Genomic DNA, 22,998 nt, shown 5'->3' on the forward strand with positions numbered 1-22,998 from the left:
AGTGATGAATATTTTATATATGCTACCGGCAATGTATGAAATGCAGGCATTGTATAGAATGCCTGGAGTTTTTGGGCAAAGTATGAAATATCCGAATTATTTTAATATTATATATACTTTCCCTAGGCATTATATAGAATGACAAATGCTATTTAGGCAAAGTATTAATAGAGAGTCATGAAAAGGCTTTTATTGAAAAGACGTATATGAAAAAGAAAGACATACAAAATAAAGTATAGGACTTTCTTATTGAGGAAAACAAGAGAAAAAATATGAACCTACTTGCTGCAACAAGTAAGGAAAGAGTTTTATTTTAAATTGCACTGAAATGAACATGGGGAATTCTCCGTCTGATGCGAGTGGCGAAAGTCACGTGACATTAGAAACGTCATTAGCGGGAGTATTTTATACTTTGCCGGTTTGTCTTTTGGCATTGCATAGATTGTCTAGGAAATGTGTGACATATTAATCGTTTCATACTTTGACATCCAATTTTCGGCATTCTATATATTGCCTGCATTTCATACATTTTCTGTAACATATATATTAGAATATGTGTATCTATACATATATGCTTAAAGGCCTGCATGCATAACTTCACATTAATTGAGCTTACACTTAATTTACTGTACGTCAAAGTCCATGTACCACGTGTTCTCTCTTATGAATATCCGTCTTCCATCTCCTGTTTTCATGCCTTGAGAAAGATAATCAAAAATTAAATTGAACTGCTAAACATAAAGGCCTCTTTATGAGTAAAAATTACTTGCACTCTCATGATCACATAAAGCAAAAGCTAGCCTAGCAAATTGATGAGAAACGACTGCATTTACGCCCCACTTAGGGACAACACTGCAAGGTAAGAAGGTCTGCTGAGAACTTAATGCACATGAGGCCTGTCTTGAGCTTGAGAATAAAAGAATCGGCTAGCCAAGAACATGCCAGACACATCCCCGCAGCACCCGGCACGGTAATGGAATAGATTTCAGATTCCAAGGGAACATTTCAAATGAGAGTATCTTGGTATCGACCAAGGACACAGCATGCTGAGAAATTGACAAGGACACTAACCAGGTCTAGCAAAACACCTAAGACACAGCTACCCAACAGACAGAGCAAGATCAACAGCAGGCCCTGTGTTATGGCGGCTCACAGATCTGGGAAAACCAGTCCAGCTGCTGCTAAGGTGCTACTGCATGCTTAGAAGCAAGGGTCAGGACTTTAAAGTGTAATAAGGGCCTTTTAGAAGTTATGTCCATAAAGAATGGATTCAGGACAAAAAGAACATAGAGTTCCACAGAGCAGAAGCAGTACCCATGCTAGAGTGCAGCCTTGGCTGCATGTAGGCTTGATGCCGTGGTAAGGTAGGTACACACTAAGGAAGTGCTGTACTAGTTGTAATGGACGGACCAGCATCCCAACCAAAACAGACTCCCTTCCCTTATCTGGTTGGTAGGCCATCATGAAGGATATAGAAGAAAGGTGCGCCAGTTTAGGCATCCCAAGAACAATGGATGGGAATCTCATATGCAGCTGGACACGCAGGATGAACAAAATGGAATGGGCATCTCAAACAGGACAAGTAATATCGGGAGACCACACGTATGAGGCAATGGGAGACTGTCTTCCATGTTCAGGTTGTTTCTCCATCCCTTATACAGTAATAAACTCCAGTATGGTCACCCAGAGGGTAACTTGGGAGTTGCGGCCCCATAGCACTGCTTTGTTGGGTCCCTTGGGGGAAACAATCAGGAGGTGAAGGTTTGAGTTTCTGCCTGACCTGAAAGATGAAGTTTAGATGCCTAATAACTGCTGGATTGTGTTGAAAAGGAGGCCCTCAACATCATATGGCGAGTCGGAATCGTGACATGAGTTGGACAACACTCACCTGGGAGGAGAAAGGGTTTGTTTTCTTCTACTCTGCTGTGCTGTCAAAGAATACACCTGCTAAAGGTACTTTGTAAAATAAAAGTATGTGTTTGAACCCAGGACTGTACCTGTGAGGTTGTGTTTGGGGAGGTGCTGTTACTCCTCCTACAGGTCACATAGTGTTATGTTAGTCATCTGTGAATGAAGATGTCTGTGTTAATATCCAGCTAAGGAAAGGCTGACACTTTTATGAGTTACTAGCAAAATACCCGCGCTTCGCAGAGGCAAAGTACTGCCTTAAAATTTTTATTAAGAAGAAAATTAAACCTTTTTAAACTGAGGAAAAATATACCAATAATTATTTGTGAAGGATCTCTTTGTATACCACATTGTGAGTTCGGCCCTCCGGTTGTAATATGACCAAGCTGTGCGCTGAGATAACTCTTGAGTATGCAACGTATAGTTGGCCATGTGAACAGTAATCTTGTTTCAAATCTCACAGCTTGGATTGCTGCTGTCATAATCAGTTTGAGTTTCATGGTTTGTTTCAATTACGACAGTATTTGTAGGACTTGTGTTGAAGTGACATTCGGCATCTGTCAAGCGTTGTAAGTATACAACCGGTTTCATCGATAACTTCACATCCAGCTTTTGAGAGTTTAAACATTCATAAACATCAAAGTGTCCACTGCTGAAATCGTCACCTTGAATCTAAGATGTTTAAGAGGCATTGGCGGTTGTCCAAAGGTGTAAAATATTTGGCCATTTCGGTACACTTGAAAGCGACAACCGAACAATTCAGAGGCAGCCATCTACTCACATGCAGAACCATAGGTGAAGGTCTTAAGCATTTCACTCTTCTAGTGCTCCTGTGTAGTATAATTATCTCCTGTACCGTCATCAGTCCACACCTTGAACCTGTCCCAGTCATTCAATACATAAGACACAATGTTCCTCCGGATATCAAGAGTGAGCCTGATATGGCCGTGCAATATGTAACAAAGAGAATGGAAAAGGCAGGTGCCATCTCTGGGCATGGAAACCACTCGGTAAGTGACAGTTCTTTAATCGATGGTGATTACCTTGATAGACATGTTAATGGGGGTTGGAACAATAAAGGAAATGGGTACCTGAACAATGTAAAGTAAGTCTAAAATACCTACACAATAACTATAATCGTAATAAACGAACAATAAAACAACAGAGAAGCTGTGGATTAAATAAAAAGCTGCAGTTATCAGCAGGGAGACGTGAATCCCGTGGCGAAGCAAGGAAGAGAATGTAGAGACCGGAGCGACGGACGGCCTTATATAGGCAGGCAGCCAACAACGTGGGAAGCGTTGGGATGGGGGACCCAACGGCGCCTCACACGGTGACCGAGTTGCAGGCTATGGATGTATATATGTACGTAAGTAGGATTCAGTTAGCGTTGGGAATCTGCGTACCACATTTCTTGAAGATGGGCCCATAAGTAACAAAGACCATTGGAAAGTTCAATATGGCGACCAACAGTGTCGTCATACCACCGAAATAAGTACGTACATCGGTTTTGGTTAGCGCAGGGAAGCCGCCTACCAAATTTCATGAAGATGGGTCCATAAATAAGAAAGTTCAACATGGTGGACGTTGTTGACCGTTATGACCGTTACGCATAGAATTTCGAAATGAAACCTGCCTAACTTTTGTAAGTAAGCTGTAAGGAATGAGCCTGCCAAATTTCAGCCTTCTACCTACACAGGAAGTTGGGGAATTAATGATGAGTCAGTCAGTCAGTCAGTTAGGGCTTTGCCTTTTATTAGTATAGATAATGGTCTGTCTGGCTTTCTTCGTTAATTGCTTTTTTCTCTCCAATTAGAAATATTGTCCAAATAATGCTTTAGAGCAGGGGTGGGCAGCATTGGACCTGGAGGGCCGCAGTGGCTGCAGGTTTTTGTTCTAACCCAGGTTCTTACTGAGAAGTCAACTATTGCTGATGAAGCACTTATTGCTGAAATGACATTTTGATGCTTCACTGTAGTGGTCTCTCATTAGGGTTCCCCATCCTTAATTGCTTATTTCAATCTTAAAGAGCCGCATTCACTGCTTTAATGGCTCCTTATTAGCAATAAGATGTAAATGACAAAGCAGACAGCTATTCTCCATCTAGCTTGTTTCCATTTACATCTGTGTGTGTTCATCACGCACTATTTGGTTTAATAAATCAATAGAAACACATGACAGGTTAAAAATGATCAGTTTTAGGCTTCAAATCATTTGGATGATTTCATTGGAAAGGAATAAAAATCTACAATATAAGAACCTTACACTGCAGAGTAACAAGCCATCAAATTAAATAAGGTCTGAGACTGGCAAGGATTGGCTTCTAATTAAGCAACTAAACGAATGACAACCTGCAGCCAGTGCGGCCCTCCTGGGCTGACGATTCCTACCCATGCTTCAGAGTGTGTAGCGACACTGCTTTTACTCAGACTGAAGGTTTTTAAGTAATTAACAAAAGCTGGCACACCTGAAGGAATTGTTTGCATCAACTTTCAAGACTTCGTTAACTTCCATTGCTGTAGAAAAGCTGTAAGTTGATAACCCATTACTTGTTCCACGCACAAGGCCTTTTTACATAATTATTTTTCCATTTTTTGTAACCTCATTTTATTTTTTTAAACCTCTGTCAGTTCTCTGCTTGCCTTTACTCCATTTTAGGTAACCCACTGGACTTGAACAGCTTACAGTGGCGTGAAAAACTATTTGCCCCCTTGTTAAAAAATAACCTAATTGTGGTGTATCACACCTGAGTTCAATTTCCGTAGCCACCCCCAGGCCTGATTACTGCCACACCTGTTTCAATCAAGAAATCACTTCAATAGGAGCTGCCTGACACAGAGAAGTAGACCAAAAGCACCTCAAAAGCTAGACATCATGCCAAGATCCAAAGAAATTCAGGAACAAATGAGAACAGAAGTAATTGAGATCTATCAGTCTGGTAAAGGTTATAAAGCCATTTCTAAAGCTTTGGGACTCCAGCGAACCACAGTGAGAGCCATTATCCACAAATGGCAAAAACATGGAACAGTGGTGAACCTTCCCAGGAGTGGCCGGCCGACCAAAATTACCCCAAGAGTGCAGAGACGACTCATCCGAGAGGTCACAAAAGACCCCAGGACAACGTCTAAAGAACTGCAGGCCTCACTTGCCTCAATTAAGGTCAGTGTTCACGACTCCACCATAAGAAAGAGACTGGGCAAAACGGCCTGCATGGCAGATTTCCAAGACGCAAACCAATGTTAAGCAAAAAGAACATTAGGGCTCGTCTCGATTTTGCTAAGAAACATCTCAATGATTGCCAAGACTTTTGGGAAAATACCTTGTGGACTGAAAAGACAAAAGTTGAACTTTTTGGTAGGCAAATGTCCCGTTCCATCTGGCGTAAGAGGAACACAGCATTTCAGAAAAAGAACATCATACCAACAGTAAAATATGGTGGTGGTAGTGTGATGGTCTGGGGTTGTTTTGCTGCTTCAGGACCTGGAAGGCTTGCTGTGATAGATGGAATCATGAATTCTACTGTCTACCAAAAATCCTGAAGGAGAATGTCCGCCATCTGTTCGTCAACTCAAGCTGAAGCGATCTTGGGTGCTGCAACAGGACAATGACCCAAAACACACCAGCAAATCCACCTCTGAATGGCTGAAGAAAAACAAAATGAAGACTGGAGTGGCCTAGTCAAAGTCCTGACCTGAATCCAATTGAGATGCTATGGCATGACCTTAAAAAGGCGGTTCATGCTAGAAAACCCTCAAATAAAGCTGAATTACAACAATTCTGCAAAGATGAGTGGGCCAAAATTCCTTCAGAGCGCTGTAAAAGACTCATTGCAAGTTATCGCAAACGCTTGATTGCAGTTATTGCTGCTAAGGGTGGCCCAACCAGTTATTAGGTTCAGGGGGCAATTACTTTTTCACACAGGGCCATGTAGATTTGGATTTTTTTTTCTCCCTAAATAATAAAAACCATCATTTAAAAACTGCATTTTGTGTTTACTTGTGTTATATTTGACTAATGGTTAAATGTGTTTGATGATCAGAAACATTTTGTGTGACAAACATGCAAAAGAATAAGAAATCAGGAAGGGGGCAAATAGTTTTTCACACCACTGTGCATTTCAATGAAAACTGGAAGCAATGTGAACAACCCCTTTTATTGGCTAGCTGAACAGACTACAACTTGCTGGAAAAAGGGGTCTGAGTTGCCTCAAAAGCTTGCATATTGTAATCTGGTCAGTCAGCCTACACAAGGTGTCATTCCGCTTGACTTCTCATTGTATCCATATTGGCTAACACCCCACCGCTAATGAAAACTGGAAAAATGGGAGTCTTCTTAAACCTTTGTCTAGTGGTATTATATACAGTATATGAGGACTGTCAGAATGAACATCACTATTCAAATAGAATACAGATCTACATTAAAACATTCTTATTCAAAACCAAACACTGACATTTGATTGTAAAAGAATCATCCTTTGTTTTTGCCTCACACTAATTTCAGCTTTGTGTTACTCCAAACATACTGTACTTCCAAGATCAGCGTTTTAACAATAGTTAATTTGGACGGATTTTTCTGCCCCACTTCTCTGCTTTTTGGTTAGCGGCTGTACTGACAATACTTTCTAAAGCCTTCTCCAGCACCCTGATCCTGTTCCTTTTTACTGTTGAACCTGAGATCCCTAATTTGCTGTTGTAAAAGCAAATAAAAGCCGCTTTCCTTTCTCAAAATACATAATGGGAAATAAAAGGAAAATTAGAAATATGGTGGTTAATATAATAAAAAAATAAATAAAAATGGTAATTTCAGGGGTCCTCCCTGCGTGGAGTTTGCATGTTCTCCCCGTGTCTGCGTGGGTTTCCTCCCACAGTCCAAAGACATGCAGGTTAGGTTCATTGGCGATTCTAAATTGTCCCTCATGTGTGTGTGTGTGTGTGTGTGTGCCCTGCAGTTGGCTGGCACCCGGCCCAGGGTTTGTTTCCTGCCTTGCGCCCCGTGTTGGCTGGGATTGGCTCCAGCAGACCCTCGTGACCCTGCAGTTAGGATATAGCGGGTTGGATAATGGATGGATGGATGGTAATTTCAGTGTGAGGAAAGCATACTTAGCTTCCTCGACCACACATGTCTTTTGAGGTTGCTAGCTTGTCTCATATTTCCTAAAACAAAGATGAAATTTAGAATTAAGGATATATTTTTGCTGAATCTATAAAAGGAAAAATAATACTGTTTAGTTTAATCCCGTATGTTATTATTTGGCGACTGGCACCCCGCTATGTAACCTTATCAAATCGGGCTGCCTCAATTTGATAACAGCTTGACTTAACTTTTTTCATTTTACAAGAGCCAACATTTCCTGCACTAAGTGCAGTTGCCCTTCCCACCACCTGGACAGTGCAATCCATTCTTTTTACAGAGAGAACCATGACCTCAAATTTGGAGGTGCTGATCCTCACCCCAGCCACTTGACACTCGACAGCGAATCAGTTGAGTGCAGGCAAATGGTCACAGTCAGATGAGGCAACACCATCATCTGTATAGTCTCGTCAACTGAATATCCTCACATCTTCAGCTGCACTTTAATATCCTGTCCATGAAAACCACAAACGAGAGCAATGACAAGACATCCATCCATCCATCCATCCATCCATTATCCAACCTGCTATATCCTAACAAAGGGTCACGGGGTCTGCTGGAGCCAATCCTAGCCAACACAGGGTGCAAGACTGGAATCCTAGACAAAGTCCAACACCCGCAGCGAATGAATTTCACTTGACGTCAAGCATTCAGGCACAGCTCTCACCTAAGGAAACTGTCTGTCTAGATCTTTCATGCCTATGCCTGTCACAAAAACCATCATCAAAACTGACCCTCATCCTTTGTCTTGCAGGTTATAAGCACACAAGAAAGCTTCACGCTGCTATCTTAGGCTGAGCCACAGCAGGTTATGTGGGTTGCCAGACTACCAGACACAGAAAGCAAATGTCACCCCTAGGCCTGGCTCCAGAGGTGGGTCCTGGTAATCCTACTCCGGGCAGGCCCCACAGTCTTTAAATTTGTACCATCATGAGGGTCATTGAGAACCGTTCTCTTTGTGACCTCTCAGCCCAAAACTGTTCACTTAAGGGAGACCCTACCAGGAGCATAAATCTCCAGACATCCTGGCCGGGGGCCTCATGTATAAACGGTGCGTACACACAGAAATATTGCATAAGAACATTCCCACGTTCAAATCGCGATGTATAAAACCTAAACTTGGTGTAAAGCCACGTACATTTCCACGGTACCTCATACCCTGTCATACGCAAGTTCGCCGCTTGGTTTTGCAGACTAGCGGCTCCCAGCGTCAAAGCAGTGCTACTGTTCCTGCGTGGTTATCCTTTCTTTTTCAGATCCACGTCCCTGACGCGGCTTTATGAATACACTGAAATATTGTTTATTAGTTTAATGCATCTGTTTGTAATTAACCAGTAACAATGTAATGGTCCACGGAATGGTCAAACTATTCTAAATACCATAACTGCTTTAGCGTTGTTCCTCTCACTGCACCTTCTTCTTCTTTCAGGTGCTCCCGTTAGGGGTTGCCCCAGCAGATCATCTTTTTCCATATTACTCTCACCGCACCACTCAGAGCAGCTGATCGGAAAGAGAATTATCGGTATGCAGCATCAAGCACAAGCTGCCTCAGCCATGTGCCCTATTTGAACTGCTCTCACACGGCAAAGCGCTTCAAACCTTTCCTGTACGGACCTCACGGTTCAGAAACAGTTTCATCCCAAGAGCTCTAAACGCACTCCATCAGTCCATCAAGTGCTCCTTGTAGAACTGTCTGTACTTATAAGTAGAATCACCTCACTGTAAACTTGCACTACAGTTATAATATTGCACAACCTGAGCCACTTTATAAAGCGCGTATTTACATATGATGACGATATCATTTTTAAGATGAAATGCAGCAAAATATGTTTATTATATTATACAGATATAAAGCTTTAACTTCATTTAAATAATCTATATTGTTAATAATTAAAGGTTGTTCCTGCCTGGTGTGAAGGATAGAATAATTAAACATGTACTACGAAGATATTCCTTAAAAGTTTTGAAGAATTGGCACTCAAAGCTTACTGATGGCTTAACGTCTATTACAGAGCTGATTGTGTGGCGATCAGTTACTTGGAGAAAGAAAAGGAAGGACAGGAATTGGAGGTTAGTACGTTTGAAAGAGACAGTACTGCAGGGGCGGCCTTAGGCATGTGCAAACTGTGCACCTGCACAGGGCCGCCAAATCCCAAGGGCCACCACGCCAATATATATTGAGTATAAAACAGAAAGAGAAAATAACGACAGAGCTAAAAACGCAAGCGGCAAATTTCGGCAAAAGTTAAACGCTTATGTCATGAGCACGACGCGGCTATGCAGTGTGCGGAACAGACGTGGCCATCCGCCGTGCATAAGATACCATATTGACATTGGTGGGCGAAGGGGCCACCGATTCTTTCTCTGCCCAGGGCCACCACGAGCCTACAGCCACCCCTGAGTACTGCTGCAATAAATTATTTCATCGAAGGTCGTGCACAATCAATGCGCAGTTTATAATTATTAATAATTAATTATTATTATTATTATTATTATTATTATTATTATTATTATTATTATTATTATGTTAATTAATAATTATTAAATATGTTTAATAACGTGATTTAACTTCTATCGTCATGAAAATGATATCACATATACATTTCAGTATTTTAGTTATTCAGAGAGCTGTAATATCACAAATGTAATGGATTCTGTGTCCAGTCGGAGGAAGAGAGCCGGTTTAAGAAGCAAGTAGTGATTCACACACACAGAGCACATAGAAGATCAAATACAAAACAAAGCATTTAACGTGCTACTTTAATTACGATGTGATTTGAGAAACTGGTTAATTAAACGATTTTAAGATGAAGTTTATGATGTTCTACTTTAATGACAAAATAAACTACGTGATTAAAGTGGAAATGTCGAGATTGAAGTTGACATTCCGTGCTTTTTCCCCACTGTGTGCCTTTTTTTTTTTTCTCTGTACCCTAATAAGCTTTCATATGACACTCAGACTGTGGGACTCGCCTTTTCACGGCGACTGATATCTGACAACTTCTCTTTTATGTCGGGCACTGCAACTTTGTGAACTTGAGCTTTCGAATTTCTTCGACACTCTATGTTACTCGATCAACTTCCTTTTCTTGTTTATACCACTGTTTAAACCAACAAATAGTACGTTTTTCCTTCCCTCCACTTGGTATTCGCTGAAATTCTTCCATTTTCCCTCTTTTTTTTCCCCATTGTCTTTTCACAGAAGGCTGAGCTTAAGGGCTATTTATATATAATTTGCATATTCAAAGAGGCGTAATTCTGGGAGGAGTTGGGGCAGGAGAGCAGGTGCGTGCACAAGCTTTTCACGCTGACCGGGATTTATGTAGCAGAAGAACGTGGAAGTTGGCGAACACAGAGATTCCTGCATCTGAATTTTTCTGTGCGTAAGTCTTTTGTGCTTACGTCATGTTGTAGTGCGAATTTCATGCACGCCGTTATGCATGGGGCCCCTGGTGTGGAAACCCCAACAAAACAACACGTTGACGGTCCAGGGTGGGGTAGACTCACTGTTCTAGTAAATGTCTCCTTATTTTGTTCTGACAGCTACCCTTTTGGCATTGAGTATTCCACTACAGTTTCTTCCAATTTTTCATCCCACTTGGATTTTCTGCCTAATGTCCACCTTTAACACACCATCTCTTTGAATCACTGATACTAAGTAACAAAAAGACTTTATTACAAATGACACACTCACCAATAAGAATCATAAAAAAAATAAAAGCAACCACTCCAACATGTTAGCTCGAGATTCTCCTTGAAACACTAAATCGATGAGAAAAGGTCTGTTAGAAATTGTGCTTCATTGACACCATGATGTAACAAGAAAACAAACCAAAATGGCAATGCCCACCAGCAAAGAAAATGATAGCACAATATATTAAAAATAAAACAATAAAAATTAATAATGAATGGAAAAATAACAGGAAGCCACAGAATAGTGACAGGAATCAAAATCCCCAACATAAAAATAACGGCTAACAATATAATGATGAAAACTAATCAAAAGCTCAAAATTAAAATAAAAGTGAATGAGGATGAATTCAAACACCAGAATCATAGCACAATGGTGTTGTGTTTAATTGTTCCTGAACAATGGATTCAGCTGACTAACTCCTACAGGGATCAGGTGCCCCTTTTAAGTAATAAAGCTCAATAGCTTTCTAATTTACACAGCCTATCAGAGATATAGAAGACTTTGTGTTATAATAGCCGCTGAGATCGGAACATTAATTAATTAATTGTGTCAGTGAGTTAAAATAGTGGATGGATGAGAATTACTTCTCCCTGAATACAGAAAACAATGTAATTTTATTTACGTTGGGATAATGCTGACAAATGCAATATTCTGTTGCTGTTTAACTTCATTGGAATTGCCACTAGTTTTTACAGACTTAGCACACTGTTTAGACATTGTCTTTTTAAAAGACATATCACAAAAACGTCTAAAACATTGTTTTCCACTCTAAAAATGTTGTAAATTTAAAACATATTCTAAATATACAGGATACTAAGAAATGAATTGTGCCTTAATTTCTAGTAGGAATGATTACTGCAATGTGCTCACTGGCTGTTCAGATCGTTCTTTATGCAGTTTTCAGTTAATTCAATATTTTGCTGCAAGATTCATTACAAGAACTAGAAAGTGTGAACACATAACTCCAGATCTCAAGTCCTTATACTGTCTCCTAGTCAAGCTTAGAGCAGAATTCAAAATCCTCCTTTTAACCTATAAAGCCTTAAACAGTCATGGCCCTGCTTACTTATCAAAACTTACCATTTACTTAAAAAACAGAGTGCACATTAAGATTTTAAGATGTTGGCCTGCTTAGATTTCCAAGGATTAATAAAATAATAGTGAGATATCAAGCTTTAGGGTCCCTAAGCAATGGAATGGTCTACCTGTTTATGTAGGAAGTGTCCCTTTCATCTTACCTTTTAAAGACTCCCGCCTTTAGTATAGCATACCCTGACTACAGCTGCCGAGTATCTGAGCATATTGAATCTTAGTTTGATAGTGATATGTGGAAAAATATAAGTAATACAATATTTATACACTGTGTGAACGATAGGGGGCGCTCTCGCTCCCTTGAACCCCTGTCCACGACTCCAGACACCAGGTAAAAGTCCAAATGTTGACTTTATTTTGTCGCCACAGTGCACAAAGCACACTCTCCACCACAATACTCATATAAATCAACAATTCTCAAATAAACCAATCCTCCAGCTCCCAGACGCGTTGCCACCCTTCCACCCAGCTCAGCTCATTGTCTGTGAGTTCCCATTGTCCTTCTATACTCCCTGACCCGGAGGTGTTTCTGCTCAACAGTCCACAAGTCCTTATTTCTTCCAGGTCAGGGTAAATAGTCCTTTTCTTCAACCCGGAAGTCCGTCGCTCTTCCTATGACGAACCTCCGGGTCACAGGGCACGAAGAAGCCCTCGGTCCTCCCTGCAGCTCCCTCCTGTGGCCCCCATGGCATCCAGCAGGGCTTTGCATAAAACTCCATTGTCCATGATGCCCTGCTGGTCTTCTGGGGACCTCCACGCTGCAAGGAGGGCTCCACCTGGCGGCTTGGGGGTATTGGCCGGGATAAATGGCCGGCCATCCTTCACAACTGTTACTAACCCTCCTCTATTCTGTTTCTCTTCTGTGTATCTTGTTGTGGCACTTGGTGCCTCTGCTCTACAACCAAGCTGTTCGTTCACCAATGGAAGTCATCTGAGATACTGCCAGTCTTGGAATCATTAGATGGAAAAATTTGAGGATCAGCTAGCTGGCCTAAGTCTCTAGGATAGTAACTATGTCCGACTTTGCCTTCAATTTTCTATCTTACAATGGACAATTAATCCCCCAGAATTTTCTTCTCTCATCCATTGTCAATTGGCCATAGTTCAACACTTAATTAATAGACAGATATTGTTGGTTTCCATTTATATTAATCACTTTGTACAGTTTCTATGTTACGGTTCATTACCTGGGGACAGAATATGAATCACTTTACTTGAAAGACATGTGATTGATGTTATTATAGGAGAACAACATCAGCATCTAGCATCCATGATGGATATCCTATTCCTAAATAATAGACAAATGCCACTACCAAAACATTTTCTCTTAATTAAAAGGAGACAAGACTGAGCTGACAAATGACCCCGATGAAGTTGACTGCAGATTCTGATGACATTGACTTGAAACTAGCTCCATCATAGATTAGACTAATATCAAACCAGCTGAGGGTTAAGAAAAGCAAGATGGACACAGAAAAAAAGATTACTGGAAACTGATCAGCGAATAAAACAAAAATAATTACAGGGAAGATGACCAGAGCCCAGCTGAAAATGACTATAGACAGTGAAGGACAGCCGGGTCCCATGTCCGGCAGGGACGCCCCTGCTCCTACTGTTCTGGGGGAGCCACCATGGGCAGTTCAGTACCTCCCCTGGGACACTTGGTGGCAGCCTCCCTGGCTGACGGCGATTCCCCAACCACCCGCAGGGCTCCATGGGAGATAGAGTCCTCCACAGCCTGGTTGGGTGCTCGGATGGCCGCTAGGGGGAGCTGCATGGATTCAGTAGCCTGGCTGGACGAATCTTCAGCCCCACCCGGAGGTCCAATTAGGACCAGGTGGTCAAGCACCTGGAACACTTCCGGGTGGGTTATAACCGGGTGGGTTATAAAAAGGGCCAGCCACCACCACTCAAGAAGCCAGTATCGGGAGGAGGAGGACTAAGCTAGAGGAGGAGGAGTGGTGGTCAAGGAGAAAGGATTGTTGGTGGTGTTTGTTGTGCCTTGGGACTGTGTTTGGGCTGTGTGGCACGGAGAAGACGTGTCCCACAGCTGAAGAAAAATAAAGTCTTTGTGCTTTTTATACGTGCCTCCGTGTCTATCTGTGTCGGGTCGGGCGCCGATATAGCACCTTGTTACAAGACAAAGCTTTAATATTCTGAAAAGGCAGTGAGTAGCATCACAGATTATCTATATTGTGCAGAGAGAAATTCTTAAAAGGCTGCTGGAGTACACAAACATAAATTTGAGACAGGATGACAACAATTTTAGAAAAAATTGACCTCTGTGGATCTAGGACCATTTTATTACCCAATGACTCCTACGCAATCTAGCAATATAAATAAAGAAAATACATCCACTAAATTGTAAAGCGGAGGTGACATCACGTGAAGAACTTCTTTAGAAATATCTGGTGAGGATGCTTACTCCATCCACTAGTGCTTGTTTTTAATGGCTTGAAGAAGATCCATGTCCAGAAAAAGAGACCCAATCCCACCATTTACAGAGACTTCACTAACCAGCGTTTTATAAATTTGGCCCCCCTTTGAACATTAGTTCTTACCTTGTCAGCCTTCTTAGCTCTTCCAAGGACTGGGGAGTGCGTTTCTGAGAGCGAGGTGGAGGAAGTGGGAGAAGAGGGCACTTGTTTTGTTCTTCTCTAATGTTCTTTGGCTGCAAGGAAGCAAATAATGAAAAGAGAAAACACACTCAGTATCTACATAGCAGGAATCTCCATTCTCTTCTACGGATCCTGCACAGTCTTTTCTTGGTGTTAACTTCACTGAAAATGACAAAAACAAATGAGCTCACATTTTTCACCAAAACCTAACAGCTTTTCAAGATTGGGCTTTAATGTCTCACCAGATACATTTTTCGAGCTTACTTCTCTATTGAGTGTGTGCTTTTCCAGAACTGTTAACTCGAGCAGAGTGTCAATGTAGTACAATTTTAGCAAGGACTTCATAACGTGGTCGCTCCTCTGACACCCGCTCTTAAAACGGTGATACAATAAGAAACACATACAGTTTTTTTTTTTTACCTCCTCTTTGCTCGAACAGCTGCTGGATTGCTGCTGCTGCGGTTCTGCATGATCTGCATCTCTCGCAGCGCACTTCTGTCATATCCACTATGTCCACATATTCAATCTCTTTGCGCTTTTACCTTTTCGTCAATATCGCAATGAATTTTGATTCCGTGTTTGGAATTACATCGTGACAACACAACGTATAACTGCCCGTGAGTGAATATCGTTACTATCTCTCTACACAAACTGTGTTTGACAATAGCATTCACACAAATGAGAAATGACTGAACCGTGTGTGTGGTTATGTGGGCAGGACTTTTTCAAATCTCTTTGCATAAGCTCTTGTCTTGCTGGGCTTGAAATTTTCTCTCACGGGATTTCACTTTCACCAAACAACAAATTTTTTTATTCTCGCACATACGCCTCTTCTTTGGGAAGAAACACTACTTTTATTTTTCCCTAATGGCAACATGACGATCTACTTGTCTCCGACTTAAAGTTTAAATCCAAACAATATATTCAATCTGTTTTCGCTGTTCCGTTATTTCACCAAGTAATAATTTCCGTTTGTTTGCGCTAATGCGATCTTTGCTATCATTTTTTTGAGACTTTCGAATTTTCGTACTTCCATTATCTCTAACCTGCTCTGCACGTGTACCGCTCCAACGTTTTTGGAATCTTTTAATTCCCGCATATACGCCTCTTCATCGCGAAGAAACACTACTTTATTTTCTCTTATGGCAACACAAATTAGACAATCTACAAGTCTCCAACTTAAAGTTTAAATCCGAACAATACATTCAATCTCTTTTTGCTGTTCTGTTATTTCACTGAGTAATAATTTCCGTTTGTTTGCGCTAATGCGATCTTTACTATCATTTTTTTGAGACTTTCGAATTTTCGTACTTCCATTATCTCTAACCTGCTCTGCACGTGTACCGCTCCAACGTTATTGGAATCTTTTAATTCCTGCATATACGCCTCTTCATCACGAAGAAACACTACTTTATTTTCTGTTATGGCAACACGAATTAGACAATCTACAAGTCTCCGACTTAAAGTTTAAATCCGAACAATAAATTCAATCTCTTTTTGCTGTTCTGTTATTTCACCGAGTAATAATTTCCGTTTGTTTGCACTAATGCGATGTTTACTATCCTTTTTTTGGGACATTCGAATTTTCGTACTTCCATTATCTCTAACCTGCTCTGCACGTGTACCGCTCCAACGTTTTTGGAATCTTTTAATCCCCGCATATGCGCCTCTTCATTGGGAAGAAACACTACTTTATTTTCTCCTATGGCAACACGAATTAGACAATCTACAAGTCTCTGACTTAAAGTTTAAATCCGAACAATACATTTAATCTCTTTTCGCTGTTCCTTTATTTCACCGAGTAATAATTTCCGTTTGTTTGCACTAATGCGATCTTTACTATCCTTTTTTTGGGACATTCGAATTTTCGTACTTCCATTATCTCTAGCCTGCTCTGTGTTTGAATTCTTTACGATGTTCTACTTTGTCATCTACTCTTTGACTTTTATTTCCGGCCCCAGGCATTGTTATTACTTTTGGCACAAAGACTCGTCTCACGGGACATGAAAGTGTCTCTCTGAGAAAATCACGTCTCGTCTCCTCCTTCCAACCTTCCAAGAATTTTTTTTATAAAAGACAGATTTTCTTAGGAGACACTTTTATCCAAAGTGGCTTACAAAAGAGATTAACATAATCAAGTAAATGTCATTCTGGGAGAATGTTTGGGAACAAGCATTACAGGACAAGGTTACAAAATTGATCATTACAAGTGGAGAGCTCAGAATAAAAATACAAGTGGGTTACAATTCCTGGATAATAAAAAACCTAACAGCTAATATCATTTAGATGGAAATTCACCAAACAAGACATCCTCATTGATGCAAACATACAGCATGTCAAGTTTGAAGGTCCAGAATAGTTATTTTGGGGGACCATTAGTTAATATACAGGATATAATATATTTGAGTAGTCACTGTCTATTATTACCATACAGTACATCAGCTTAAATGCTGTGCTGTATTTCATAAGCATGAAGGGAAATAACACAGAAGACACAATAAATATTCACTTTAGCAGATGTCGAGGATGCCAGGTGCGACGACCCGCCCGGGACGCCTTGACGGACCGGAAGTGGGCGTGCGCCCATCTGGGATCACGTGGGGGCCGCCTTCCTGGTTGCTTTGGGGGCCACGGGTTCAGGGCATGGAAGCCCCACCCTGTAGGGGCCCGTGGTCACCGCCTGGAGGCACCCCAATGCCTTGGGGACTTGTGACCTCAGCACTTCCGCCACACCAGGAAGTGCTGGGGGGAAGATTTATAAGGCCGGGAATCACCTGGAGCTCCTCCGGGAGACTATAAAAGGGGCCGTCTCCCTTCATTCAGGGCTGGAGTCGGGTGGAAGCAGGACGAGGCAGAAGAGAGAGTGGAGGCGGCCCGAAGAAAGGCATTTTGTGGCCAGGACTGTGGGTGTTGGGGTTTGTGCACTTTATTCTGTGTCTGAGTGACACCTAGCTTTGTAAATAGTTGTAAATAATAAACGTGTGGTGGTGAGTAACAACATGTCCGCCTGTCTGTGTCCGGGTCGGCTCCACACAGAGTTAAAGTGATAGCAGTAGGCAAAATGAGAAAAAGGGCAAATGTGAGTGCGTCTTCCTCTGCACTTTGCCCTTATAAATGTGTGATGGAGGGACACAAATGTGCACTGTGTAAGATAATGCCATCTTATTAGGGTGACATATGAATAACTGGCTTTACCTGTAGCACACATTTGAAACTCTAGCACTGCTCTAGCTGCAAAGTGCATTCCATGCGGTGCAAACTGAATAGGCTGTTTACCTACTGGCAAACACTCGAGAGATCATTTCCTGGAAGCCACCCTCTTTGCACTTCATGCTCTTATTGAGGCACTCATTCCTTACATAATGAATAAAGTTTATTTACTATGGTAAATGATCACCATCTGCCTACTGTCTTCTAAAGCTTTTTAGTGGTGTGTACACAACTCTGTTACGCATGGCTGCCCACCTGGACACATTAGAAGATGTAGCCGCGACCATGATGACCCCTGGTGGAAATAGCCTTGGTGTTAAACTTCTGAGTGGGATCAACTATAAGAGGGATCAGGACAGCATCTGTTCAATATTCCAAATGGAATATGGAGGGACACAATCATTTCCATCCCCATAAACTAATGGTAATAAATTGAGGGAGCATTCATTTCTGAAGAAAGGAAAGTAGAAAACTACCAACATATACAGTCAGGTAGTCAGTCACATTACACCGTGGCAGCCTGCTATAAAGAAAGTAAACGAAGGCAGCTATCCCCGTAGAGTCACATCCCTGTCTCCCATGCTTTCAGACTTACAGTTGTGCTTGAAAGTTTGTAAACCCTTTAGAATTTTCTATATTTCTGCATAAATATGACCTAAAACATCATCAGATTTTCACTCAAGTCCTAAAAGTAGATAAAGAGAAACCAGTTAAATAAATGACACAAAATATTACACTTGGTCATTTATTTATTAAGGAAAATGATCAAATATTACATATTAGTGAGTGGCAAAAGTATGTGAACCTTTTCTTTCAGTATCTGGTGTGACCCCCCCTTTGCAGCAATAACTACAACTAAACGTTTCCAGTAACTTTTGATCATTCCTGCACACCGGCTTGGAGGAATTTTAGCCCATTCCTCCGTACAGAACAGCTTCAACTCTGGGATGTTGGTGGGTTTCCTCACATTAACTGCTCGCTTCAGGTCCTTCCACAACATTTCAATTGGATTAAGGTCAGGACTTTGACTTGGCCATTCCAAAACATTAACTTTATTCTTCTTTAACCATTCTTTGGTAGAACGATTTGTGTGCTTAGGGTTGTTGTCTTGCTGCATGACCCACCTTTCTTAAGATATCAGATGTCCTGACATTTTCCTTTAGAATTCTCTGATATAATTCAGAATTCATTGTTCCATCAATGAAGGCAAGCCGTCCTGGCCCAGATGCAGCAAAACAGGCCCAAACCATGATACTACCACCACCATGTTTCACAGATGGGATAAGGTTCTTATGCTGGAATGCAGTGTTTTCCTTTCTCCAAACATAACGCTTTTCATTTAAACCAAAAAGTTCTATTTTGGTCTCATCTGTCCACAAAACATTCTTCCAATAGCCTTCTGGTTTGTCCACGTGATCTTTAGCAAACTTCAGACGAGCAGCAATGTTTTTTTTGGAGAGCAGTGGCTTTCTCCTTGCAACCCTGCACCCATGCACACCATTGTTGTTCAGTGTTCTCCTGATGGTGGACTCATGAACATGAACATTAGCCAATGTGAGAGAGGCCTTCAGTTGCTTAGAAGTTACCCTGGGGTCCTTTGTGACCTCGCCGACTATTACACGCCTTGCTCTTGGAGTGATCTTTGTTGGTTGACCACTCCTGGGGAGGGTAACAATGGTCTTGAATTTCCTCCATTTGTACACAATCTGTCTGACTGTGGATTGGTGGAGTCCAAACTCTTTAGAGATGGTCTGGTAACCTTTTCCAGCCTGATGAGCATCAACAACTCTTTTTGTGAGGTCCTCAGAAATCTCCTTTGTTCGTGCCATGATACACTTCCACAAACATGTGTTGTGAAGAGCAGACTTTGATAGATCTTTAAATAACACAGGGTGCCCACCCACACCTGATTGGCATCCCATTGATTGAAAACACCAGACTCGAATTTCACCTTCAAACTAACTGATCATCCTAGAGGTTCACATACTTTTGCCACTCACAAATATGTAATATTTGATCATTTTCCTCAATCAATAAATGAAGTATAATATTTTTGTCTCATTTGTTTAACTCTCTTTATCTACTTTTAGGACTTGAGTGAAAATCTGATTGATGTTTTAGGTCATATTTATGCAGAAATATAGAAAATTCTAAAGGGTTCACAAACTTTCAAGCTCCACTATATGCCATCTTAACTAACTCATCAAAATGAGTTACAGTAATATTTATGAAGTTATAAACTAGCCCAAACTCTACGGCAAGAAGAAGTGTACCTGTTGTGAGATATGGTCGGTCATTCATCCCGGCCAATACCCCCAGGCCGCTAGATGGAGCCCTCCTTGCAGCATGGAGGTGCCCCGAATGCCAACAGGGAATTATGGACAACAAAGTTTTTATGCACAGCCCTGCTGGCTACCATTTGGACCACCAGGAGTCGCTGCAGGGAGGCACAAGGACATCTATTTTCCCTACACCCCGGAGGTACATCCCAGTCACGTGGACAGAAGTAATGACGTTCTTCTGGGATGAAAAAGAAGAGTTTTTGATCTGACCCGTAGGTGCTAAGAAGTCACACGGACTGAGGGTTCAGAAGCACTTCTGGGTCATGGACTATAAAGGACTCTGGGAAATCCCAGACAGACGAGCTGAGCTGGGTGGCAGGGTGGCAATGCGTCTGGGAGAGGAGGACTGATTATTGTTTATTGGAGAATTGATTTAGTTATGAGTATTGTGGAGAGGAGGGTGTTTTGTGCACATTATTATTATAATAAATCCAAATTTTGGACTTTTACCTGGTGTCTGACGAGTGGTCTGAGGGTTCAAGGGGTCAAGGAAGCCCTAAACTGTCACACTGTAACGCTAATTGTTGCAAAGTAGGCTATGGCTGTTATTCTAGTAGATTACAATCATACAGTGATTTCCATTGAGTAGGTAAGCACTTAGCAAGATCATCAAGTGGGTTTCCGCCACACAAAGGTTGCCTTTCTGAGAGAGTCATTTACCTTCAGGCACACAGTTTCATGTTTTCATTTGAATGGTGGCAAATATAATGTATATGCTGGCATTTCCAACTAGATGACAATTTTCAGGACCAAGTGAAATTATTTTGCCAATAGGATTACATAAAAGGCAGGATGCTTGCCACAGAGAAGAGCATCCCAGAGCAGATTGCGTTCCCTTTTTGCTTTCTCAGATGAAATCAACTCACAAACCGCAATATCAAGCATCTGCTGATCCACTAAAAATGGCTTTTTAGCCCAGAAAGGGGAGAGCAGAGAGCAGCACCAGAGTACAGAATGTCCTGGTTAATGTGCACATGGCTTCCTCAGTCGCTTGCTGTCACTCAGCAGAGGCAACAATTAAGAACGTCGCCTTGGAAACCCATTTCCCTGCTCCTGATTGGCTCTTTAAGAGGCTAGAAGTCATTAGGTTTAGCAGACTAATTAGTGTTTAAGTTGAATGAAAGTTGCTTATTAAGACAATCCAATTGAAGCACACAAAAGTAAATGTCAGTATGCTTCAGGTGTAAATCCCACGAAAATGATGTGTTTGCCACAACAAGCATTTTACTCTCCACACATGCTCCTCATCCTCTTCTGTGAAGTGAGAAACAGCAGCAGAAGACTCCTGCAGTACCAACATCCTCAGGCAAGAAGTAATAATATTGCATTATAGCCACTGACCTGCACTTGGGCTGCGCACAGGATACGATCAGGTTCTCTTACCCGCAGCAACTCGATCTTGTTCTGCAAAAAAACAAAGGTGGATGGGTGGGTTATAAATAGAACAAAAATAACACAAACACTGTCGCCAATGTCTTAGTGTAAGCCCTGAAAACTGCAGTTCGGCTTTCTTGTTTCAACTTCACCAACAATATTATTTCTGTTTCACATTTCCTAGGGTCCCAGGATCACAGTTGCGGCTTTCTTTGCTGAGTTGACCAGAATTTCATGAGGAAAACTCAGACACACCCCGGGGAGTGGATAGATATAATTCCTCTAGTGCAGGGGTTCTTAACCTGGGCTCCGTGGTCCCCTAGGGCAGCAGTGCCCAATGCATCGATCACAATCGACCGGTAGATCACAAAGGTAGATTGCATTACATTAAAAAAAAATAGTTTAAACGTTAGTCTATCATATATACTCCCTATGGTATTTGCCACTTGATTGACATACAGGGCGGCCAGTCTGAGATCTCCTTTCTTCTAACACACTGGTCATCCCACACGCACAATCAAACGCGCGAGCTACTGCAAAACTCCGGCTGTGATCTAGTTAGCCTTCCAATTTATACCGACTAAAGAAAGATTTAAAAAAAATTGTTTTGGTGAGGGTATGGGCTGGATGTGGAATTGGAAATTGATTTATTTTCTCACAGTGTCACAATCGAAGTTCATTTGTCTGATCTGTCAATCTATCATTGCTATTCCAAAGAAGGAAAATGTGGAAAGGCACTTTCGAACTGTTCATAAAAACTACGAAACTGACTTCCTTCCGAAAAGCAATCTGAGAAAGAGAAACAAGAGGGAACTAAAATCGCAGTTAATCAGACAGCCGTCATTTTTCACTTGGCTGAATTCAAAAGCTCCTTGACTGCGTTATTCGGCTCTACTTATTTATGCGAGTCAGCCTTTTCCCACATGAAGATTATTAAATGACAGAGATGGGAGTAGACTCACACCTGGTGGCATGGATCGTGTCTTACAGACTTACAGACAGACCTCAGTATGTGCGTCTCGGGAACTGCAGGTCTGACATTGTGGTCAGCAACACAGGAGCGCCGCAGGAGACTGTACTTTCTCCGGTCCTGTTCAGCCAACATACATCAGACTTCCAATACGATTCGGAGACCTGCCATGTGCAAAAGTTCGCTGACGACACTGCTATCGTGGGCTGCATCAGGAGTGGGCAGGAGGAGGGGTATAGGAAGCTAATCAAGGACTTTGTTAAATGATGCGATTTAAACCACCTACAACTTAACACCAGCAAGATCAAGGAGCTGGTGGTGGATTTTAGGAGGCCCAGGCCCCTCATGTATCCCGTGATCATCAGAGGTGACTGTGCAGTGGGTACAGACCTACAAATACTTGGCAGTGCAGCTGGATGATAAATTGGACTGGACTGCCAATACTGATGCTCTGTGTAAGAAAGGTCAGAGCCGACTATACTTTCTTAGAAGGTTGGCGTCCTTCAACATCTGCAATAAGATGCTGCAGATGTTCTACCAGACAGTTGTGGTGAGCGCCCTCTTCTACGCGGTGGTGTGCTGGGGAGGCAGCGTAAAGATGAAAGACGCCTCACGCCTGGACTACTGGTGAGGATGGCAGGTTCTATTGTAGGCATGGAG

The 22,998-nt window shown here is 41.8% G+C and overlaps 1 protein-coding gene across 2 annotated transcripts in view; it reads right to left on the minus strand.

Annotated features, from left to right (window-relative positions):
* The window catches only part of LOC120516651, a 157,737-nt gene that overhangs the window by 109,193 nt on the left and 25,546 nt on the right, over nt 1-22,998 (minus strand). For both annotated transcript variants that reach the window (XM_039738468.1, XM_039738467.1), the window contains exons 3-4: nt 21,336-21,398; nt 14,386-14,495 (exon numbers count right to left, since the gene is read on the minus strand). In XM_039738468.1, the coding sequence (XP_039594402.1) occupies nt 14,386-14,495; nt 21,336-21,398 (173 nt within the window). The remainder of the gene's footprint in view (nt 1-14,385; nt 14,496-21,335; nt 21,399-22,998) is intronic.

The sequence above is a fragment of the Polypterus senegalus genome, chromosome 16, assembly GCF_016835505.1.
Source record: "Polypterus senegalus isolate Bchr_013 chromosome 16, ASM1683550v1, whole genome shotgun sequence".
Lineage (NCBI taxonomy): Eukaryota > Metazoa > Chordata > Cladistia > Polypteriformes > Polypteridae > Polypterus > Polypterus senegalus.